We start from the raw sequence: 21,499 nt of genomic DNA, 5'->3' as shown, positions 1-21,499 counted from the left end.
ATTTTATCATAAAACACCATAACACCAAGTTCACAAAATAAAAGTATATAACTATAAATTTGCAACCTTGTATCTAATAATGTATTTAATTTTGAACATTTAATAAACTTCCAATATATATGACCTGTCTGAGACAGGGAAGTCATATTTATTGTTATTATATGCAAGAAAACAAAATAACTTGAATTGCTTGTCACTTGTCTCCATAATCATTTCTGTGTAATAAAACCTTTCATCAATCATTCCTTGTGTTCAGGATTGCAATGTCAGCTAGCTGAAATGCCAGTTAATATATTAACATTTCTATTTAAGAGGAAAAGGTTTAGAATGCATGGCAAACTCTGAATGTGAGTATGTATATATGCAACTTGTGATTGATGTTTCTCTTACTTGAGTCTTCGGGAATGCTGTATTTTGCCATATCATCTTCCAAGAGCTCAGTGATCTTGGGCATGTCAATGAACATGTTGGTGTTGCTGAAGAAAGAGGATTCTTCTTTACAGACTGCCCTGATTAAAGACTGAAGGGATCCAGCAATGGAACTTCTAGATTTCCCACCCTGTAGGAACTAGAACAACAATTACTAAGGAATGGAATCCCAATTACAACAGTTACCCTGAACGATCCAGTCATAACTTTCACAGCTGCAGTAGTAGTTCAGATGTTCTTCCCCATTACTGCATCCAAGGAGGTCAACAAAATGACAGTATTCAGATTGTCTACAAGAATGGATGCATGTTGTGCTCTCTTCTGCTCTCATGTTCACCTTTGTCAGGGAAAGATATCGCCACTTTAATGGCCAGAATACTCTGTGAAAGACGGTAGTATAATGTACTACTTTAACCTTTCGAAAATGTCATATTTTCATGGCTTGACTGGGCAGAAAAAGAATGGAAATATCAGGACCATCAGATTGCAGACCTCTGGATTACCTTGTCATTTTTCATACACTCTGCTTCCCTCAACAAAAACCGAAGTGGGATTGAATGCATTACTCTACTGTCACACATTATAAAGATAGCAACAACAACAAAAATAAGAATCTTTTTACATGATGGGAATGTCTGCCGTGAAAACAGGCCTGCTACAAAGAAACAGTTGTACTTTGTTCAAAATATTAAAATGCAGTTGTACTTTGAAAAATGATTGTGTAAAATGGTATGTTCTTATTAGATCTGCTCCTGGTGTATGTATATTTTGAATCAACTCATCCCTCTTTCTTGAAGAAAGAGAGATTTTTATTGTCATCAGTCTTGTAGAACAGATGCTGTTCCGGGAGACTGATCTGACTGCTTATGCTTATAGCTTATGCACCTTCAACTGTGTTGTTAACCAAGTTCCAATAGCAGCCCACTTGTGCAATTGCAGTTTTCAAACTATGTGCTCACAATTGTGCAATCCCACTGAAGGCTATACGGTTGCATAATTGGAACTGAGGACATAATTGGATGACAGTCGGGCTGCAAAGCTGTAACTAAAACAAGCATTTGGCCTGCCTGAAATTTATCACTATTGAAGATACCCATGTCAGAAAGAACCTAGCTGGATTTTCAGATCTCAGGTTGAGTTTGCAAGACTAGCAGTTGGGGAAAAAAATATTTAATCTGATAAACTGAACATGTTTAATATTGAAATCACTGGGACACAATAAGTGTGAAACATGATTATATCATTTTTACAAAGTCAATCTTCAAAGCAGAACATCACTTTAAGAATGTAATAGGTTATGGTCAGCTTGGAGGTTGTACCTTTCAAAACTTTTTAAATTAAATGTGTCTATCAACAAAGTGAAAGAAGCATGTTCACTGATCTAGAGGAAGTATAATGAGCACTGGTTAAAATCTTAGTACTCACTAGCTCTTATATAGCACTTTCATCCATAGATCTCAAAAGAATTTGCTGGCATGAACATTCACTGAAAGAGAATTTTATGTATTGCAGAATAAACAAAGGTGAAGAATTAGGAATTCATATCATGACCCTTTGCATTGGAATCTTGTTTCTAAGCTCACCCAATCAGGGGACAGAAACATACTAACCATTTAATCACCTGAGGACCCAATCAAAATACTTTGCATTTAAAATCCTGAATACTCAGAACGAACTGTTTGTGAGTGACATACAGAAATGATTCAGTGAATGATTTTAATCTGCAAATAAACTTGCAAAAATCATGATCAGTTCACCAACAAAAAAGTGATTTTTCTCAAATAAATTATCCATTACAAAATATTCCTCCAGTGCACTTTAGAACAGAAAGCAGCTCAGTATTACAATCACTATAATAAAAATCCAGCAGGAAGGCAACATGGGAGAAATGGAAAGTGTCTCAGGATATGCCCCAGGGTTATATCTGCCATTACCAGGGGCTACAAACTTGGCCAATGTGGATGAGCTGAGAAGTGAACAAAATAATCAAAGGTAAAAGGGCTTATGCTATAAAGTAGCAGAGCTTACAAAGCCTGAGAATGAATGGAAGATTAAGATAAATAACTTTTTTCCTGGTACATAAAGGAACAAAAGGTCAGTAATGTAGATAGAAGGGCCTTTGAGAAATCACATGGGTAATTTATTGACAAAAGAGGTAGACACTGAATTGCTAAAACAATTAAATGATTTTTTCTTTGCCTGGGTGTTTAGAGGGAGGCTCGATGGCAGATACAGACATAAATTTCCCAGGGGAAACGTTTTAAAAAAAAAAACCCTGCAAAATATAAAGATTGTGCTAGAACAAGAAATCAGGAAATTGGAAGATATGAAAAGACACAAAACTTCAGGGTGAGATGGGCTGCAGTCCAGGATGATATAAGCAGCAGTAAATGAGAGAGCAAAACTGCAATGAGGTGGCCCCCTCTGCTGTTGCATTCTTCTCTCTGCAGAGTCCTATCAAATAAGATTTTTCAAAGATTAACTCTTTCAAATCATCAACTTTGGGAGGTAGGCCCAATAAATAATATTTTATTCACAGTTGAGAAGGCCCTGAACCTGCTGTAAATCAGATGAGTTGATGTGAAAAATGATAGGACCATATCCTCAGTTGATGTAAATCAGTGTAGCTCCATTTACTTCAATAGAGCTACAATGACTTATACCAGCTGAGGAGCCAGCCCAAAAAGAGTGGAAGGTCATCAGGTTAGATATATAGACCAGTGTTTCTTAAACTAGGGCCGCCGCTTGTGTAGGGAAAGCCCCTGGCGGGCCGGGCCGGTTTGTTTACCTGCCCCATCCACAGGTCTGGCCGATCGCGGCTCTCACTGGCAGCAGTTCGCCGCTCCAGGCCAATGGGGGCTGCTGGAAGCAGCGTGGGTTGAGGGATGTACTGGCCACCGCTTCCAGCAGCTCCCATTGGCCTGGAGCAGTGAACCGTGGCCAGTGGGAGCCGCGATCGGCCGGACCTGTGGACGAGACAGGTAAACAAACCGGCCCGGCCCGTCAGGGGCTTTCCCTACACAAGCGGCGGCCCCAGTTTGAGAAACACTGATATAGACAAATGCCTCATTGGAAAGCAGAGCATTAGAAGAACCAAACCTATAAAACAGCCAGGAAAGCTCTGAATAAAAGAAAAGCTTTAAAGGACAAACAGGCAGGCCTGTCTGAGTAACGTTTCGACTTTTTAAGTTTGTCACACAAATTAGAGCCTTATGGGAAAAGCTCATACCACTACTGAAGTAAATGGAGAAATGCTGATTTACATCAGCTAAGGATATTGTCCTCTAAGTGGGATTTGAATTGACTATTATACTGTAGTAACAAGCAGGCGTGCATTACCTACCAGTGAGGCATTTTAAAGGTTTGCAATTTTAGGGCCAGGTGCTGTCATCTTTACTCTCAGTAACACCTTACTCCAGAAAGTAGTGCCACCAAAATTGATAAGACAACCTCTTGCAATAAGGTATTACTCAGTGGGAGAAAGGGTAGCAGAATCTGGTCCTTAGACAGGGGAGTCCTTTCTTATGACGCATTATTTATTTTATAATAGCTCCAACATTGTACATACACATGGCCAGAGTCCTTGCCACAAAGAGCTTACTTCCTCACTCTGTTTGGAATGTATCATCATCCTCACCTTACAGATAAGAAATTGAGGCAGAGAGGGATTCAAGTGTCATAGTCAAGGTCACAAAGAAAACACATGGCAGAGCTAAGAACTGAAACCAGTGGTCCTGAGTTGAGTGCCTTAACCACAAGACCCTCCTTCCTACCAAGGCGACAATTACCAGTCACAGGGTAAAATCAGGGACCCAACACTATGGATCTATCAACTGCCCATTCAGTACATTTGGAGAAATGAGTTATGTGATTTACAATATGTGAACATTTTCATTATAATGAAGTAGTAGATGGAGAAACTATGCAAGACCAGGGTTAAAGGAATGGCTTTTTAATTAAAAAATAAAATAAACATTAGTAGTGTGTGCCCCGTTATCTCCATGACACACAGAATAGATGCCATTATTAATAAACAGCCTGTTGCCATATCGGTTTAGGCTGTGATCTCAATTAGGTAACAAGAAGAGCTGGCAGTATTTGGATCACCAGGAAAATCTTGGACTGTGACAGGAATGGATACTGGTGATGAAAGAGACCATCAAATGTACCAAGACCTGAGTACAACAGGCTCAACTCACCAATTATGCAATACCGCCCAGCAGTCTATGGGATACATTATGATTTTGCCCAACATTCCTCCTCATTATTTAGTACCTGACCTTAATGAAGTCCTCTAAAAAAAAAAGTGATTATACTTGCACTATAAATACAGCTAATGGATGAAAGATCACACACATACCTGTTGAAATGCCGAGATGTCAAGCAGATCAACACTTTTGAATGTTTGGAGGAACATGGGAAGATTTTCAAGGACATGTTGGCCTTTTTTTAAAAGGGAGCTGATGCTAATGACCACTTCCAACAAGGCATTCAGTACCTTGTTGACCTCGGAAGGTATCATGATCTTGAAGAAGAGAAAAGCAAGAGAATCAATTAATATAAAATCCACCATATTCATACAATATGGAGTTTATAAATTCCTCAACCTCTCTTGCACTGCTTAAAAAAAGCTCCAAACACTTTTCCCCCCAAATGCTCTCTCTGTGCCCTCACACTGGCTGTGGCAGGAATGGGTACTGATGATGAAAGAGACCACAGTCTCTTCACAATTTTCTAAGGACCTGAACTTTGTCTAAATAAAGTGAGATAAGGTGGGCAAGGTAATGTCTTTTTATTGGACCAAATTCTGTTGGTGAGAGAGACATACAACAATTACAAAAAGTGTTCTATTGTTAGAATCCCTTACGTTTAAAATTGAAATATACACAGCATGTTTCTGCTGTCTAGATACACAGCTCTGTCTCTCCTTTCCTACTCAGGGTTGATTCCATAGGTGAAACTCTAGCCCCCTTTGATGTCAATGGCAGAACTCTCATTGACCTCAATGGGGCCAAGATTTCACAGTGAATTTATTACAGAAGTTTAACATTTAAAAAAAAATCACAACCTATTCACTTAGCTGAGCTGCCAATTCAGTAGGTTTTAAAGTCATGTTGAATGGCTATTTCCTAGTCTGCAGGTTCTTCCCCGTCCCCAGGGCCGCCCGGGGCAGGGGGGCAAGTGGGGCAATTTGCCCCAGGCCCCTGGCCCCAGAGGGGCCCCCACGAGAATATAGTATTCTATAATATTGCAACTTTTTTTTATGGAAGGGGCCCCCGAAATTGCTTTGCCCCCAGGCCTCCTGAATCGTCCGGGCAGCTCTCCCCATCCCCCCTTCACTTTCCTCATAATTATTGTCTCACAGCTAGAACACTTGTTGTGTTTTTCCCACTGTTTTACATACTCTATTTCCTTCCTCCACCCATATTTTACTAGTGCATTTTCTATTATGGAAATCTATGGTCTGTAAGTTTATCAGCTTTTTGGATTTCATCCTCTTTTACGTATGTTCTTTAAATAGCAAACATTCTGGAAGAATGTTTGTATGCATCCGAAGAAGTGGGCTGTAGCCCACGAAAGCTTATGCTCTAATAAATTTGTTAGTCTCTAAGGTGCCACAAGTACTCCTGTTCTTTTTGCGGATACAGACTAACATGGCTGCTACTCTGAAACCTGATTCTGGAACATGCTTTATTCAATAAAAATAATTAGCCAATTAAGTCAGAAAAAGTCCCATAAACAAATGAGGAGTAGTTGATGGAAACAGTCAAGTGAACAATGCAGCTCTGTACTTGGAATTTATTAAAATCAACAAGACGCAGTGAAAGAGCCATTAGGAGAGTCACTGTTTTGTTCAGGTTGGCCTATTTTTCAAGAAGCGACTCAAAGCTCCTCTCCTCACTTTAGTTCAGTCTGGCATTTTCAGGAGACTGGTCTGTTTATTACAAATCTGTTGTCATAGTCATCAGTTTAACTATATACGTGTGGCATCGGAAACAAGAATCCAGGAACTCTGGCTTCAAAAACAAATGTTTCTCTCATTTTGAGCTCAAGTAAATACCCTTCAACTAGCAGAAATAGGTTTGGCCTTTTCTCATTCTGGAGGTCAGCTACCACAAAGGAGTAGAATGCACGCACACTAGCCACCACATATCCCAACCAATATAGGATTATTTTGTTCATAACTGTGTCATCTCAAACAATAAATCCAGACTTGTTCCTGGTTAACCACGCACAAAGGTAGTCACCGAGGAAACTCAGTTTCAGCAGCAAACGCTTGGTCCCCCTTCATAATGCAGAAAGCTGTGTATAATGGCAACACTATAATTTTCCAACCACATACAAGCCTTACACTTCCTAACTTCATCAGTAATCCCCAAAGGCCCAGTCTACATGGGCAAAAATTTGTGTTTTTCAATTGAGTTATATTCATTCAGCTGAACCCCATCTCCTCTTAACACCCATGTAGGCATAGTTTAATGCCGTTAAAATCATGTGAGCTGGTCCTATGGTAGCCACTCAAATGATTTATTTAAGATAGCAGCCGTGTTAGTCTGTATCCGCAAAAAGAACAGGAGTACTTGTGGCAGCTTAGAGACTAACAAATTTATTAGAGCATAAGCTTTCGTGGGCTACAACCCACTTCTTCGGGTGCATATAGAGTGAAACAGAGTTGGTAAGACAACTCCCACCTGTTCATGCTCTCTGTATGTGTGTATATATATCTCCTCAATATATGTTTCACTCTATATGCATCCGAAGAAGTGGGTTGTAGCCCACGAAAGCTTATGCTCTAATAAATTTGTTAGTCTCTAAGGAGCCACAAGTACTCCTGTTCTTTTTTCAAATGATTTAGAAGTTTAAAATTCTGTTAACATGGACATTAAGAAGTGGGGGGTGGAATAAAGTTAAGCTAACTGGAGTGAGCTAACTGATCTGATAAACACAGTACCATGTGGACAGACCCAAAGCGAGGAGTTTTCTGGACTTGCAGATTCTCTACTACAAGAAGAGAGACATACAGGTTGAGATAATGTTATTCTTCTTTTGTACACAGGAAATGCATTAGTCAGGAGACAAACTAGTGGAAATTAGCAAGCAGCCTAGGAACCAGGGAAGGAGAGTGAGAAAGGAAAATGTTAAGAAAAGAGAAGTCAAGGAAGGAAGAAAGGAAGGAAGGAAGCCTGTGGCCCTGACATTTTTGCCACATTCCTGTTATCCCAGGTCTCAGTCCACAAGCCAGATTGGAGTGAGGGGGAACAAAAAGATTCCCTACTGCTGGCAAAGCCCAGAAGTCCCAGCCTTAAAGAGGCAGAGTGCCATAGTGAGCTGCTTCTGGGTTGTGGCATAGCTCTCAAAAGCAACAAAAAAGTATCCAGCTCAGTTTCCTCTATAAGTGCAAGTAAACATTGTCACCCCGCAGTCTGTATTTGAACTAATGTGATCCTTACACATGAGAACCATCTGCTGCAGATATTAGACCACAACCCATGCTATTCTTATCTTGAAGAGATGAGCTATTGTAACATCAAAGGCATATGGAGTAAACATTTTCAAAAGCACGCAAGTCATTTTGGGTATGTCTACACAAACCGCAGCAGTGAGCCTCCAAGCTCAGGTCAACAGACTCAGGCTCACATTGCTGTGCTAAAAATAGTTGTGCAGCTTGCTAAAAATAGCAAGTTCCAGCTCAGATCCTGAAGCCCACCACCTTCCCTTGACTTCAGACCCCAAGTTCTAGCCTGAGCCATGTCTACTCAACTATTTTTGGTGCACTAGCATGAGCCTCGCAAGACTGAGTCTTGTCAACCCGAGCTCACGGGCTCACTGTGAGACATACCCTTAGGAGTCTAAGTCCCATTGGAACTTTGGAGCCTATGTTCCCATAAAATTTAGACTCTTAAGTGACTTAGATGCTTTTGAAAATTTGGACCATGGTACAATCTTACTGCTCCCAGATGATTCTGGGTCCTACTGTCCTCAATCACAGAGTTTGGTGCGAAAAAGAATTTTGATCTGTTCACTTATCTTTTTAGTCACAGTATTTGTACAGCACAAAAAGTTGTCCCGGTGCTGTTAAGCATTGAAGGTGGTGACTCTGTATTTGTGTAACCCACCCCACAATGATTATATTTAGCCCATGCATATAGTTACTGTTACAACTTCCATAACATAGTGAACATTTTTACTTCTGAAACAGAGGCTTTGGAAAATATAAAGCTCCAAAGCCTAGTAAAGCCAATAAAATACTTACATGTGCACTCTGGTCTTAGATAAGTGACTTGGTAAAAGTAGTATCGGGGGTTACATATTTATTCTCTCTCAAATGATGCCACATGAGATTTGCTCAATTTACAAGTCAAAAGATGACTCATTCTAACTTCCAGCACTACAGACTCAGCCAAAAAACTGAAAACTGAGCTGTGTTTTTATGGCCTCCTAAAGGATCTCCAAAGTTTCTGTTATTCGCATTTAGCTGACAATTTTATTGGCGATTCAGGAGACAGAACATAATCAAATAACACTCCTGTGGCAGCTACAGCAATTGCTCACATGGAAGACTAATACTAGCAAAGGATTTATACATTCTTAGCTTCATCCAGTTACCAACAGGAATTAGAACAGTATGACCTGACAGCTCTCCAAGAACCATCAGAACACAGTTTGGGAACTTCTATTTGTTAGTGCTAAACAAGCAAGCCTGAGCCACAAATCAGCTCCAATCTGTTGCCCGAACACTTTGCTAGATGGTGCAGTGCCAATTATAGAGCTGTCTTTTGGGTGAGATACAAGACCAAGTTCTGGATCCCTTGGGTATCTAACAGTTCCATGCAACTTTTTGCAATAGTTGGGGGTGTTTGATCTGGTATCTTGGCTAACCTCCAAGCAGGTCAACTTGCATACCTACACTAACTCCATAGTATCAATAGAACAAGCTGTTCTTTACCCCCATTCTTAAACTGTTATGCATCATGGCCAGGATTAGAACTTGGGGATCCCTGATTTCTATTTCTGTGCTTAAAATCATACCCTTCATAAGAAGCCACAGAAGCAGAGTTGCCTATGAAACTAGGGAGAAAACCCAGCCTGAAACCTCAGTCCTGCACCCTCTGTTGCATTGGTGTGGGAAATGAAGGAAAAAACCATAGGGAGCTCCCTAAATCTTCCTTCCTTCCTTCCCCATCCCCACAAACAGCAGGGCAGGATCCATCCCCAGGGTCTGACTGAACTCCCATTGAATTCAGTGAAATCTGGAGCAGGCCCTCAACATATAGGAGTACATCCTGCTGCAGATCTACTGGTTCCACAATGCTAAGTGAGGGTGCAGGAACTTCATGAAGGACAGTGTTTGGGTTCTACTGGGATAAACATCTAGGACAACAATATATATGGGGCAGAACTATGATCAGTAATTGGGTTACTTATCCATCTAGCTCCAAAAAGTTCCGGAAGTAAGTACTTGCTCCTCTTACCTTGTAAATGATATTACGCAAGTTCAAGTTCTGGGTAATCTGTACAATCACAATATACAAGTCCAGCGCTGGGAGAGAACAAAGTTCCTGCACTGCCAGAGAAGTTTTGCCATTTTCAGGAAGTGTCAGCAAGAGACTAAGCACTTCCTTGTCACATCTTCCAGCTAAAGCTACTGCAAGGGCACTGTAGAGAAACTGTTGTAAAGTACATGGATTAAAATTTATCCTGCCTGAAATGTATCAAATTTTTTAATAAGAATACACTGTAAATATGTGTCTCATAACACAAATAACTGTACTTATAATAGCTACCAATAGAACTGGAAGACAGAGTTACTTATTTGTTAAGATGACATGCGTGCACTTTATACTATATGGGCATTTAAATAGATAAAATACATTTCTCAATACTATTTATTTTCATTTATAAAGATGTACATCATTCAGTTAATAGGCACCATTCCTTGATCTGGGCAGGTGCACTTACAACACTGAAAATTCATAGAAAAATTTTCAAAAATATATACTTATTTTTGTGGAAGCACCTTAAAACCACAACAGGAATTGACGTATCAACACAAAATTACTCAGGATCATTAAGTCCAAAGCTGACTATGAAGAGTTACAAAGGGATCTTACTAACCTGGGTGACTAGGAGACAAAAATGGTAGATAAAATTCAATGTTGATAAGTGCAAAATAATGCACATTTGAAAAAATAATCCCAACTCTACATGCAAAATGATGGGGTCTAAATTAGCTGGTACCACACATGAAAGATCTTGGAGTTATTTTGGTGAGTTCTCTGAAAATATCCACTCAATGTGCCCTGGCCATCAAGAAAGTTAACAGAATCTTAGGAATCATTAGGAAAGGGATAGATAAAACAGAAAATACCAAACTTCTACTATATAAATCCATGGTTCGCCCACACCTCGAATACTGCATACAGTTCTAGTTGCCCCATTGCAAAAAAAAAGATATATTAGAATTCAAAAAGGTGTGGAGAAAGACAATGAAAATAGTGAGGGGTATGGAACGGCTTCCATATGAAGAAAGATTAGGACTGTTCAACTTAGAAAAGAGATGACTAAGGGGGGAAATGATAGAGCTCTATAAAATCATGAATGGTATTCAGAAAGTGAATAGGGAAGTGTTATTTACCCCTTCAGATAATCCAAGAACCAGGGGTCACCTGATGAAATTAATAGGCAGCAAGTTTAAAACAAAGATAAGGAAGTGCTTCTTCACTAAGGGCACAGTCAACTTGTGGAACTTGTTGCAATGGGATGTTGTGAAGGCTGGATTCGAAAGAGAATTGGATAAGTTCATGATTGGTCCATCAATGGCTATTAGCCAAGATGGTCAGGGACACAACCCCATACTCCGCACATCCCAAACCCTCCAACTGCCAGAAGCTGGAACTGGACCACTCCATAATTGCTCTGTTCTGTTCACTCTCTCTGAAGCATATGGCACTGGCCACTGTTGGAAGACAGGATACTGGACTAGATGGGCCATTGGTCTGATCCAGTCTGATCATTATGTTAATGTAATGCATGTCTACACAGCACACTAAGCCTGGATTTTGACTCAGCCTCAAGTCCCCCTTCCACTCACACACAAATCCGTCCGACTCAGGTCAGCAAGCACTTAGGACTCAGGTCCTAGTATCCTGTTTTGGACAGGGGATTCAGAATCCAAATGCCTCTGCGACTTGGGTCCAAGCCCTGTCATTTTGCAGCAGGGACGCCCAGAGGGGGGGGCAAGTGGGGCAATTTGCCCCAGGCCCCGGGCCCCACAGGGGCCCCCACGAGAGGTTTTCGGGGCCCCTGGAGCGGGGTCCTTCACTCGCTCTGGGGGCCTCGGAAAACTCTCGTGGGGCCTGGGCCCCTGGAGCTTCTTCCGTTCGAGGCCTTCGGCGGCAATTCTGCGGCGGGGGGTCCTTCCGCTCCGGGACCCACCACCGAAGTGCCCTGAAGACCCGCGGTGGGGGGTCCTTCTGCCCCGGGACCTGCCGCCGAAGTGCCCTGAAGACCCGCGGTGGGGGGTACTTCCGCCCTGGGACCCACCGCCGAAGACCCCAGGTCCCCTGAATCCTCTGGGCGGCCCTGTTTTGCAGTGCAGCTGCAGCTCAAGCAGCAGACCTGAGTCATACGGTCAGCATAGTGCAGTAAGGATGCGTTAGGATGGCTGAGACCAAGATCCAGCAACTGTAAACCCAGGTTTACAATGCAGTGTGGACACTCAAGCTTGGGCTTCGAAACAACAAGTGCACAAGCCCAGGACCCACAGACCCGGGTTTACGATGCAGTGTAGGTACAACTAAAGACCGAGAGAGCTTACATAAATATTTAGAAAATACACATCATGTGAAAAGACAAATACAGCAACATGAGGATAGGACAAGAAAACAATAAAAACAAATGTATTTCTTTAATTTAGTAGTGAATAGTACCACCCAGTAGTACAGAAGACGACTCATCCCTCCACAAATATAAAAGATCCACGACAAATCCTGCCAGCCCAGGTACATCTCCAAACCTCTCAGACACTCACCTCCTCTACTGAAAAGGAGAAAAGATACTCTGAACTTGCTACAAGAGCTAACAACAAATCCAGGGATGTGAGAGACCAAGAAGGACCAGGAGTTCCAGGGTCAAGAGGCCTTTGTGGAACACAGAGCTTGAAACTCCTTGTTCACGAGGAGGGAATTGTCCCTGGATCATCTCTGTTGATTGTATCAATGGTAGTGTCATAGAGGGACACTTGGAGGGAGGTGGTCCCTCAGTATTCAGATCCCAAAGTATAGCTGGTTGAAAAATCATTGATGAAAAATGCTGTTTCATTGGAATTATAATATATTGTGGGAAATGTGTCATTTCAACAAAAGTTTCAATAGGAAAAAGTCAAAATGGTTCATTCTATTCTTTTCAATTTAGTTTATATTATATTAAAATGTTACTGTTAAAGATATTTTACTATTGAATATATATCTATAATTATTATATATACTATTTTAATGTACTATATATGTAAAATAAATGTTTCTACACTATTAAAACAAACCAATTTAATTGTTCCAAATCCAACTTCTTAGGAATTTTTGTTTCACAGGATTTTTTTCCCCCTAAATTTTCCATGGAACAGAAATTCTGGTTCCTAACCAGCTCTATCTCAAGCCACTGAGGGCTTATCCAACAGGTTAAAACCTACCCTTTGAACTCTTTCTGGAAATTCAAAAGTAGTGCAGTTTTCTGGGCAATAGTTTTATGCACTGTTCACATAATGGGCCACTCATTAAGTGAGCAGTCAGTCTAGGTTAGGTTCAGTTTCTGACTGGCCTTTTAAAATAAAGTACCACAAAGCACATCACTGTAGTCTAGTCTTGAGGTGACACAAAGGCATGGATAAGTGTAGCAAGGTCAGCATTCATAAAACTTGGTCAAACTCCTCCCCCAACTTCAAATGAAAAAAAAAATGTTTTCATAGCTTTGTCCACAACATATCATTTACATAATAGGAGATGCATACATTGCATCTGAAATATATATTTGCATCCTGTGCAAAAGTAAAAATGTATTATGTCCCATATGGATTGGGTACTTTTTTAAAAAAACAAGCAAATGTTTGTATGAACATGCAAATGTGGCATTTGCTTGCATATCAGGGTGTGCCCACAATTTTTGTAGATATAAGACACCACGTTTGAAAATTCAGCTCCATAGCATTATTATTTCAAGAGAATAGGGATATAAAACTTTACTGTCAAATTCCTCTTTTACTTACTCACTTCCAGGTATCTTGTCTACATTTACTGCTAACAAAGTAATGAAATAGCAATAATGGCAATTATTAACATTGACAAAGAAACAGAAGAATAGAAGCCACCTATAATTGAAGTTAAGCTTGTTGTGTGAAAGAATTCAAACTGAGAACTGCCATTCTAGTAGTCAAGCTTTCTATGGACAAAACCTGCAGCTTCCTCTGATTGTGGAGCATCAGTGACATCCAGTGGCTGTTTGATTGATCTGATCAGTTTCAGTCAAGTATCAAAATACCAATTTATTTCCAACACACACACACACACGCACACACAGAGGAAAGAACACCTCTAGTTAGCTTTATGATTCATACAGGACAAAGGAGAGTTAATGCTACTCCAAGCTTCAGAGAGGGAATTGGTCACAGTCATGGGAAACAGAGACAATGACATCAAGGCTCTTGGGGGAATAACACATCAAGGGAGCACTTGGGGAGAGTAGCACATCCAGGGAGCACAAAAAAGAGTGATCTACTCTCCTCACTACAAACCTGAGAGCTATGGGGGGTGCAGTACAATTTCCCCATGGAGTTTATGGCTCTCCAGAATTTCCTGGTGGTAAAAGGACAACTTTTTTGTAGATAAAAATGGGTGAAACTCCACTTACCCCAATGGAGCTGTGCCTATTTACAGAGAATTTGTCCCTGTCCTGCCCCCATCCCACCAACTAAAAGTTGTAACTTTTTGCCCATTATAGGAGAGAATAGGAATTTAACTATCCAAGAAAGTGAAACCTTGAAGTTTCCAGAAGACTTTGCAATGCCTCAGGGGTTTGGCTGCTAGTATCACAGGGTTTTCTCATTAGGCTCTTAATGCTTTATTTTGAATTTCCCAAACAAAAACAATCTTCCATATAAAAAAAATGGCAAATGAAAACATAGGAGGCCCACATTCCTAACAAGTCTTGTTCATTTCTACACCAGCTAAGAGAGGCTGGAAAGCATTTTTATAGGTCAACATGTTAATTCAGCATCCCATTTCTCGCCTCATACCTTGGACTGTGAGAAATTGGCTTCCAGGAGTGTGTTGATAGTATCTTCAGAAATGTTGACTAAAGAACGAAGTTCCCGTGCCAGCTCAGGAACATTCTGCATGCAGTCTTTGATTTTCACATCTGCAATGCAGGAAAACATGGATCGTCGATTTCCCACCACACTGCTTTAATTAGGGGTCACCAGGCAGCCCTCCATTTCCTCACAGATCTATGCTGAGGGGGCATGAAAGGGCAGAGTTCTGTTTCCAAGGCATGCTATTCTCTTTCCTACCAATCCTAAGGGAGAAAGGGGGCAGGAGGTTTACTCCATTGGAGCATAAGCCATTCCCCAAAACTGGTTTGGGAAGAAGGCACCTTAAATTACCAAAGGCAGTTTTCAATCACTTAATCTGGCTTCTCGCTCTGCAGTTTGGATCTCCCCTTTCCAAGAGCATGTGACTGGGGCAGCCCTTAGCAGCCTACTTTCCATAGAAACTATACTGACCTGGGACCAGTGGCAACAGGTGGGCCAGGGTGATAGTGAGGAGGAACAGACCCCAAATTATTCATAAGACACCAATACAATGTCACCTTGGTACTTTCCCGAAGCAGCATTCTTTTTACTTTGTTATGTTTTCTCTCTTGTCTTGTGAACAAATGTACCATAGTGATCTCCAAAACAGCACTGTAGTTTATGTTAGCTCCTGTAAAGAAACCATGTACTCACCATTTGGCAGACTGAAGTTACTGACAAAAGCTATCACTAGATTTTCTGACAAAGGTGCCTCTAGGTTTCCAGACATCCTGAAACGACAACACTAGTTTTACAAGCAGCCATTTCCAAGTAGTTTGCTTTACCATATGTTAAGCTTACTAAGTATAGAGCTTATCATGGAATCCTGAAGTAACATTAATTACGCAAAAGGTAAATTCTAAAGGCCAGATTAGTCCTGGTGCTTGTCCATGTGAGCTGATAGAGATGGAGAGGGGGTCAATGAGCCTTCCTACTATGCACACACACTGTCTGGGCAGTGATAATCACACTCCTTTCCCATAGGTGAGTTCTGAGAAGAAATGATTCATGAGATTCTCCATTATTAAGTTGTCTGAAACTAAACCAGATGAAAAAGCACTGGTCTAGCAGTTTCTCACCTCCATGACTTTCAGTAAATGTACTAAAAAAATAGGCGGCATGAGTCAAAGGTCCAGAGGGACAGCAGCTTATGGCCACAGACTCCTCTTAATGGCACTAATGGACTTATGTCTTTCAGGTACATTTTGAAAACGTGGTCTATTGGATGGAAACTGATAGTACAGTAAAGTACATAATAAGTGTTACCCTTCTATAGGCAACTGTTTTAAAGAATCTCCAAGGTTTCCAGTAAAGCTTCATTTACCCTTTAGTTAACAACAGTATTTGCTACTCTCTCAGGTGGCTGCGTAGCAGTACTATATAAGGGACAGAAAAAATCTAAGACGACTTAGTGCTCAATACTGTGAGGTCCCAAGCATGCCTGTCAGTTTTTGTGCACTCTCAACTTGAATTGACCTGAATATTTAGCACATTGCAAAAGATGCTCAGCACATCATACAATCAGGCCTTGGAAAACTGGGGTTAGCGAAGAACCCAAAAATGTGGATGCATATTTGAACTGTCTGGGGTAGAGGTAAAAGAAAAGACAGTTAGGAATCAAGTCGGTAACTACTATTGCAGTTTTGTTGGTACCACTAATGACTACACAATAACTTTTTTTTTTTGTTTGAAAACTTCCAGCATGTTTTGATAAACAGGGATTTTGATCATCATGGATCAGTGGTACATATTGCTGTTGGGATATCTGACCAATCTCCAATTAACCAGGACCTTAGATTGTTAACCAAACATTAGGTGAGCAGAGGTTATACTGTAATTGTGCAAACTTTTTATGAATATGTATGAAACTATATCATTATGACTAACAAAAATAATGCATAGCAGAACAACATGGCAGTGAAAAGTAAAGGCTTTACATTTGCATGTGTTTCTGGATGTTCTCTAAGGTGATTTGACATTCACAGCTGCTGTAGGTGATATTTTCTAATGCTCTCTGGAAGCTCTCCAAGGCACTGGACAGCTTCCTGTTTACATATAAAAGGTTCCCACAGTCCCCTTCATTGGAAGCTGACCACATTGTTTCAATATCCTGCAAAAGATGGCAACCATAGTTAAATTTACATGCTGTGTATTTATTTGCTTGAAAGAACAGGCCTAAACTGCTAAATGTTGTGTAGTTTCTGATTAACTTTGTTTAAAAATAAACACAAATCAAAATGTGGATAGATAACAATGATTTATTAAACACCGGCAGACATGTGCCGCCCCCCCCTTGCATCATGACGTTTGTACTGTTCTCTCCATTTATCCTTTTATCTAACTATTCTCTGTCAAGACAGGACATTTCTTTTTGGCCTTTTGTACGTGCGCTTTGTGTTGGTGGGTGCATGGTGTTATAGAGACGGAGAGAGAGAGAAAAGCAAGAGATACATGGTCTCTGAGCAAAATTCTACTCTCAGAGTATGTCTACACCAGTGATTCTCAAAGCCGGTCCGCCGCTTGTTCAGGGAAAGCCCCTGGCGGGCCAGGCCAGTTTGTTTACCTGTCGCCTCCACAGGTTCGGCCAATCGCAGCTCCTACTGGCCGCTGTTCGACGCTCCAGGCCAATGGGGGCTGCAGAAAGGGCGGCCAGCACATTCCTCGGCCCATGCCGCTTCCTGCAGCCCCCCGTTGGCCTGGAGCGGCGAACCGTGGCCAGTGGGATCCACGATCAGCCGAACCTGTGGACGCGGCAGGTAAACAAACTGACCCGGCCCGCCAGGGGCTTTCCCTGAACAAGCGGCAGACTGGCTTTGAGAACCACTGGTATACACTACTCGCCGGATCGGCAGGCAGCGCTCGATCCAGTGGGGGTCGATTTATCGCGTCTAGTCTAGACGTGATAAATTGACCCCCAAGCCCTCTCCCGTCGACTCCTGTACTCCACCGCCGTGAGAGGTGCGGCGGAGTCGACGGGGGAGCGGCAGCAGTCCACTCACCATGGTGAAGACACCACGGTAAGTTGATCTAAGTACATCGACTTCAGCTACGTTATTCACGTAGCTGAAGTTGCGTAACTTAGATCGATTCCCCCCCCCCCACCGAGTGTAGACCAGGGCTCAGATTTGCTAGATGGCTCCCAATGCTGTCTGCTCTCCTTACTTACTCAGAAGTCCCACTTACATCAACAAGAGCTCTGAGTAGACCAAGTGCAAAAGATCAGAGCAGAGAGCCAAAAGTGAAGAAAGGAGAACTTTCTAGTAAAAAGGTAAATTTAATATTTTGGTGGTCTCTGATGATTTGGTTCTCCTCTGACTGAAGTCAATGGCAAAACTCTGATTGACTTCAGTGGAGCAAGACTGAACACTGAACGGGGCTCGAAATGCTACATTGTCGGTCTTCTGATTATGACTCTTGCCAAACTTCAGAACTGTTGTAGATACACAGATCAATCCCTCTTGGCGAGTACAGTTAATATGTACTCTGGGTATTATTTTAGCCCAGATGCTTCTGGTTGGGGGATTGATTTGTATTTTGTTTGGATTTTACCCTTGTCCTTGTAAATTTTTAGTGCTGTGAAAGCACCTGCAATACTGGAATATAAAGCAAGAAAAATACCAATTGCTCTTTAGTACCCAATGGCAATCTAGTTATTCTGTTTATGGCTTTCAACACTTGTCAGCATATATTATGTGATTCCCTCTGGGTATCACTATCAAGTGTGGCAGAAAAACATCCCTTAAAAACCCTGATTATACACAAGCATAGTGATTGATTTTTCAGGCAGTAGAAAAAAAAAGAAGGAAAATACTTATGGAGTAATTTTCCAGTGTGACATCTAAAGCGTGACAAAAGGATGTTGGCAGGATTAGAAATCCATCAAACCTGATACTGCTCATGAACCAAATTGATTCCTTCAATGGCAGAAAGGAGGAAATGCCTTGTTAGGCCATCCTTACAGCTCGTAAAAGCACAGAGAAGGTTGCTGATGACAGTAGGGTTGTCTGTAAGAGAAAACACACAGGCTGAATCAGTGAAAAATATCACCCTAAACATGATTCCCTATCAGAAATGCCGATGGCATTGAGAAGGGTGAGGAGTGAGGAAAGAAGTTTTAAAAGTAAGGGCAGGAAAATCTTGTGCGGTGCAAACTGCTAAGTATTGTTTCTTATTAAAGTCATAGCAAAGGTTACATGGGAGAAAAGGGCATGTTACTCTTACACTGACTGTATGGTGGTCCTAAACCACCCCGAGCAATACCCGAGGATGATCAGGCCTGATGCAGAACCAGAGCAGGAGGACGTAGTGATGGTTTCATCAGAGCAAGACGCAGAGTCTGTCAGGGGTTTTAAGTGGACTTAAGCCCTCCAGTGATTCCTCCATCTCTGTCACATCTAACATAAGATGCTTGTCTTCATTTTCAAGGCCACTCACAGTCAATTCCCACCCTATAATCTCTATTTTGCCATCAAGCTCTCAACTTTTGCCTCTGATTATGGTCTATTATGCCAACCTCCACTGCCCAGTTATATTATTTTCAAGAAAGAATCTTTGTGCTTCCTCCCATGCTGCCCTCGTGCTTGGGAGAAACTCCTTGTAAATATCTGTGAAGAGCTACCTTATTATCCTCCTTCAAATCCCTCCTCAAAACTCTCCTTTGCTGAGATGCTTACAAAAAAATTGACAAAGGTTAGACCGCTGGTGTGGTGAGACCACTGCCATCATGCTGAACAATACTGTCTCACTGTTTACTTGTACTCCCCCCATCTGTCTGTATCCACCTGGTGTCTCTTATCGCACATTTAGACTATAAGTTCTTTGGTGCAAAGACCATCTTTTTGTTCTCTGTTTGTACAGCACCTAGCACAGTGGGGTCCTGATCCAGGAGTGGGGCTCCTGGATGTTATGATAATACAAATAAGTAATGATATTTTTAATTGAGCAGCTCTCTGGGACCCCCATCACCCTGCTTCCCTATGGTGAGACCTTAAGGATACTGTATCCCCAGGGCAACAGTAACCCCCCCCACACACACACACAACACAGTTGCAAGTGGAGAGAAGGGCCAGTATGTTGGATGATTTACAGCAGAGAGATAATCCTAGGGATCAATCATGAAAGAGGTCTCCCATCATTCCTTACCCGATCTCCTGGAGGGGCAATCTTTACGCAAATGGTCAGCCATCATATCCAGAGCAAACAGCTCCATTCCATTGCCTTTGGTACGTTTGTACATGTGACAGTGAGGAGAGAATTTGGCCCTACAACTGCACTATGGTTAACAGAACAAAATTCAGCTGCCTCAGAGAGCTGGACTGGCCCACCAGTTAACAGGAAAATAGAAAGACTAATAAAAATCCATTCCTGTCATTAAATCAGCAGAGCTTATGCTGAATACACATAGGAGACAAATGGGGGGGGTCAATTCTATCCAGTCTCTTTTCAGAGCAGTTGTTTTAAATTCAGATTCATTCAAATCCAGCAGGGCAAATTTAGATGACTATTTGAGCTAGGCAACTCTGCAGAAAATGAGCATGTTTGATTACCTTTTGTGTGTTTTACATAGAGTTCTGTGTGGTTTCAGTTGACCCAGAAGACTTAATGTAACCAAATACTACAAAGATCAGGACACACAAACAGGTGTCTAAGGCTAGGTCCACACTACCCACCTGATTCGGAAGGTAGAGATCGATCTTCTGGGATCGATTTATCGCGTCTCATCTGGACGCGATAAATCGATCCCAGAAGCGCTCCCCCGTCGACTGCGGAACTCCTGCTCACCGAGAGGAGGAAGCGCTGTTGACGGGGGAGCTTGCCTGTGCCGTGTGGACCCGCAGAAAGTAAACTTAGTTCGATCTAGGAAACCTCGATTTCAGCTACGCTATTCTCGTAGCTGAAGTTGCGTTTCCTAGATCGATCCCCCGCCCCAGTGTGAACCAAGCCTAAATGTTAGACTCCTAAACCCCCATGTAAGCCCTAAATAAGTGACCTGATTTTCAAAGGTCAGTGGGCTCTTCTGGGTACTCAGTACATCTGAAAACCAAACTTATTTATGGGTGGAATTTTCAAAACCACTCAATGTTGGCTTAACTCTGATCTCATTGTAATTATTGAGAGTTACTCCGTTAGGTGGCTGGAGCAGAGTTAGGCCAACTCTGACCACTTCTGAAAAATCCACCTTCACCCCAATCCAGGGAGCCTTAATATGGATTTAGGAACCTAACTTAAGGCATCCATTTGTGTGGCATTTGGTTATACTAGGCCTTGTGAGTCAAATTGTTTTCAGGTGCCTCTCAACTTCATTCTGAGGCTTCAGACCATCCAAGTGAACCTATCGCTATTACACATGAATGCCCTGAGCACAGTCTTAGCAACACAGCAACAACATGAATAATGAACCCATCTTGCTAATAGTTGTTATTACAGCAACCAACCTGAAAGGATTGTAAATACACTCAAAGCCATAATCTGCACCTTCTGTAGCAGTCTGGCATTAGCAGCACTTAACTGCTTCTGGAAACCCTGGCACATCTCAGAGAATCTAAGGAAAAATAATAGGATACCATCACTTTTAGGATGACAGAATCAGAGAATGGCTTCAATAAGGACTGCACATGCTATTACAAACATCAGCGAGCCTGATTCTCATTGCAGTTACACAACACTAACCAGAATGATTTCAGTGGATTCACTCCTGATTTACAACAAAGTGAACTAGATCAGAATCAG

General features: G+C 41.6%; 1 protein-coding gene across 1 annotated transcript in view; it reads right to left on the bottom strand.

The window, feature by feature from the left end:
- The window catches only part of LOC113407020 (ATP-binding cassette sub-family A member 13-like), a 289,939-nt gene that overhangs the window by 194,602 nt on the left and 73,838 nt on the right, over nt 1-21,499 (bottom strand). Inside the window, exons 19-26 of the mRNA XM_026654099.1 lie at nt 21,205-21,311; nt 18,656-18,774; nt 16,708-16,880; nt 15,425-15,501; nt 14,717-14,838; nt 9,903-10,097; nt 4,790-4,954; nt 391-568 (exon numbers count right to left, since the gene is read on the bottom strand). Of these exons, the coding sequence (XP_026509884.1) occupies nt 391-568; nt 4,790-4,954; nt 9,903-10,097; nt 14,717-14,838; nt 15,425-15,501; nt 16,708-16,880; nt 18,656-18,774; nt 21,205-21,311 (1,136 nt within the window). The remainder of the gene's footprint in view (nt 1-390; nt 569-4,789; nt 4,955-9,902; nt 10,098-14,716; nt 14,839-15,424; nt 15,502-16,707; nt 16,881-18,655; nt 18,775-21,204; nt 21,312-21,499) is intronic.

Source organism: Terrapene carolina, unplaced genomic scaffold, assembly GCF_002925995.2.
Source record: "Terrapene carolina triunguis isolate 2854851 unplaced genomic scaffold, T_m_triunguis-2.0 Scaffold180, whole genome shotgun sequence".
Classification (NCBI taxonomy): domain Eukaryota; kingdom Metazoa; phylum Chordata; order Testudines; family Emydidae; genus Terrapene; species Terrapene triunguis.
The sequence above is the reverse complement of the archived record's forward strand: the minus strand, read 5'-3'. Positions and strand labels throughout refer to the sequence as shown.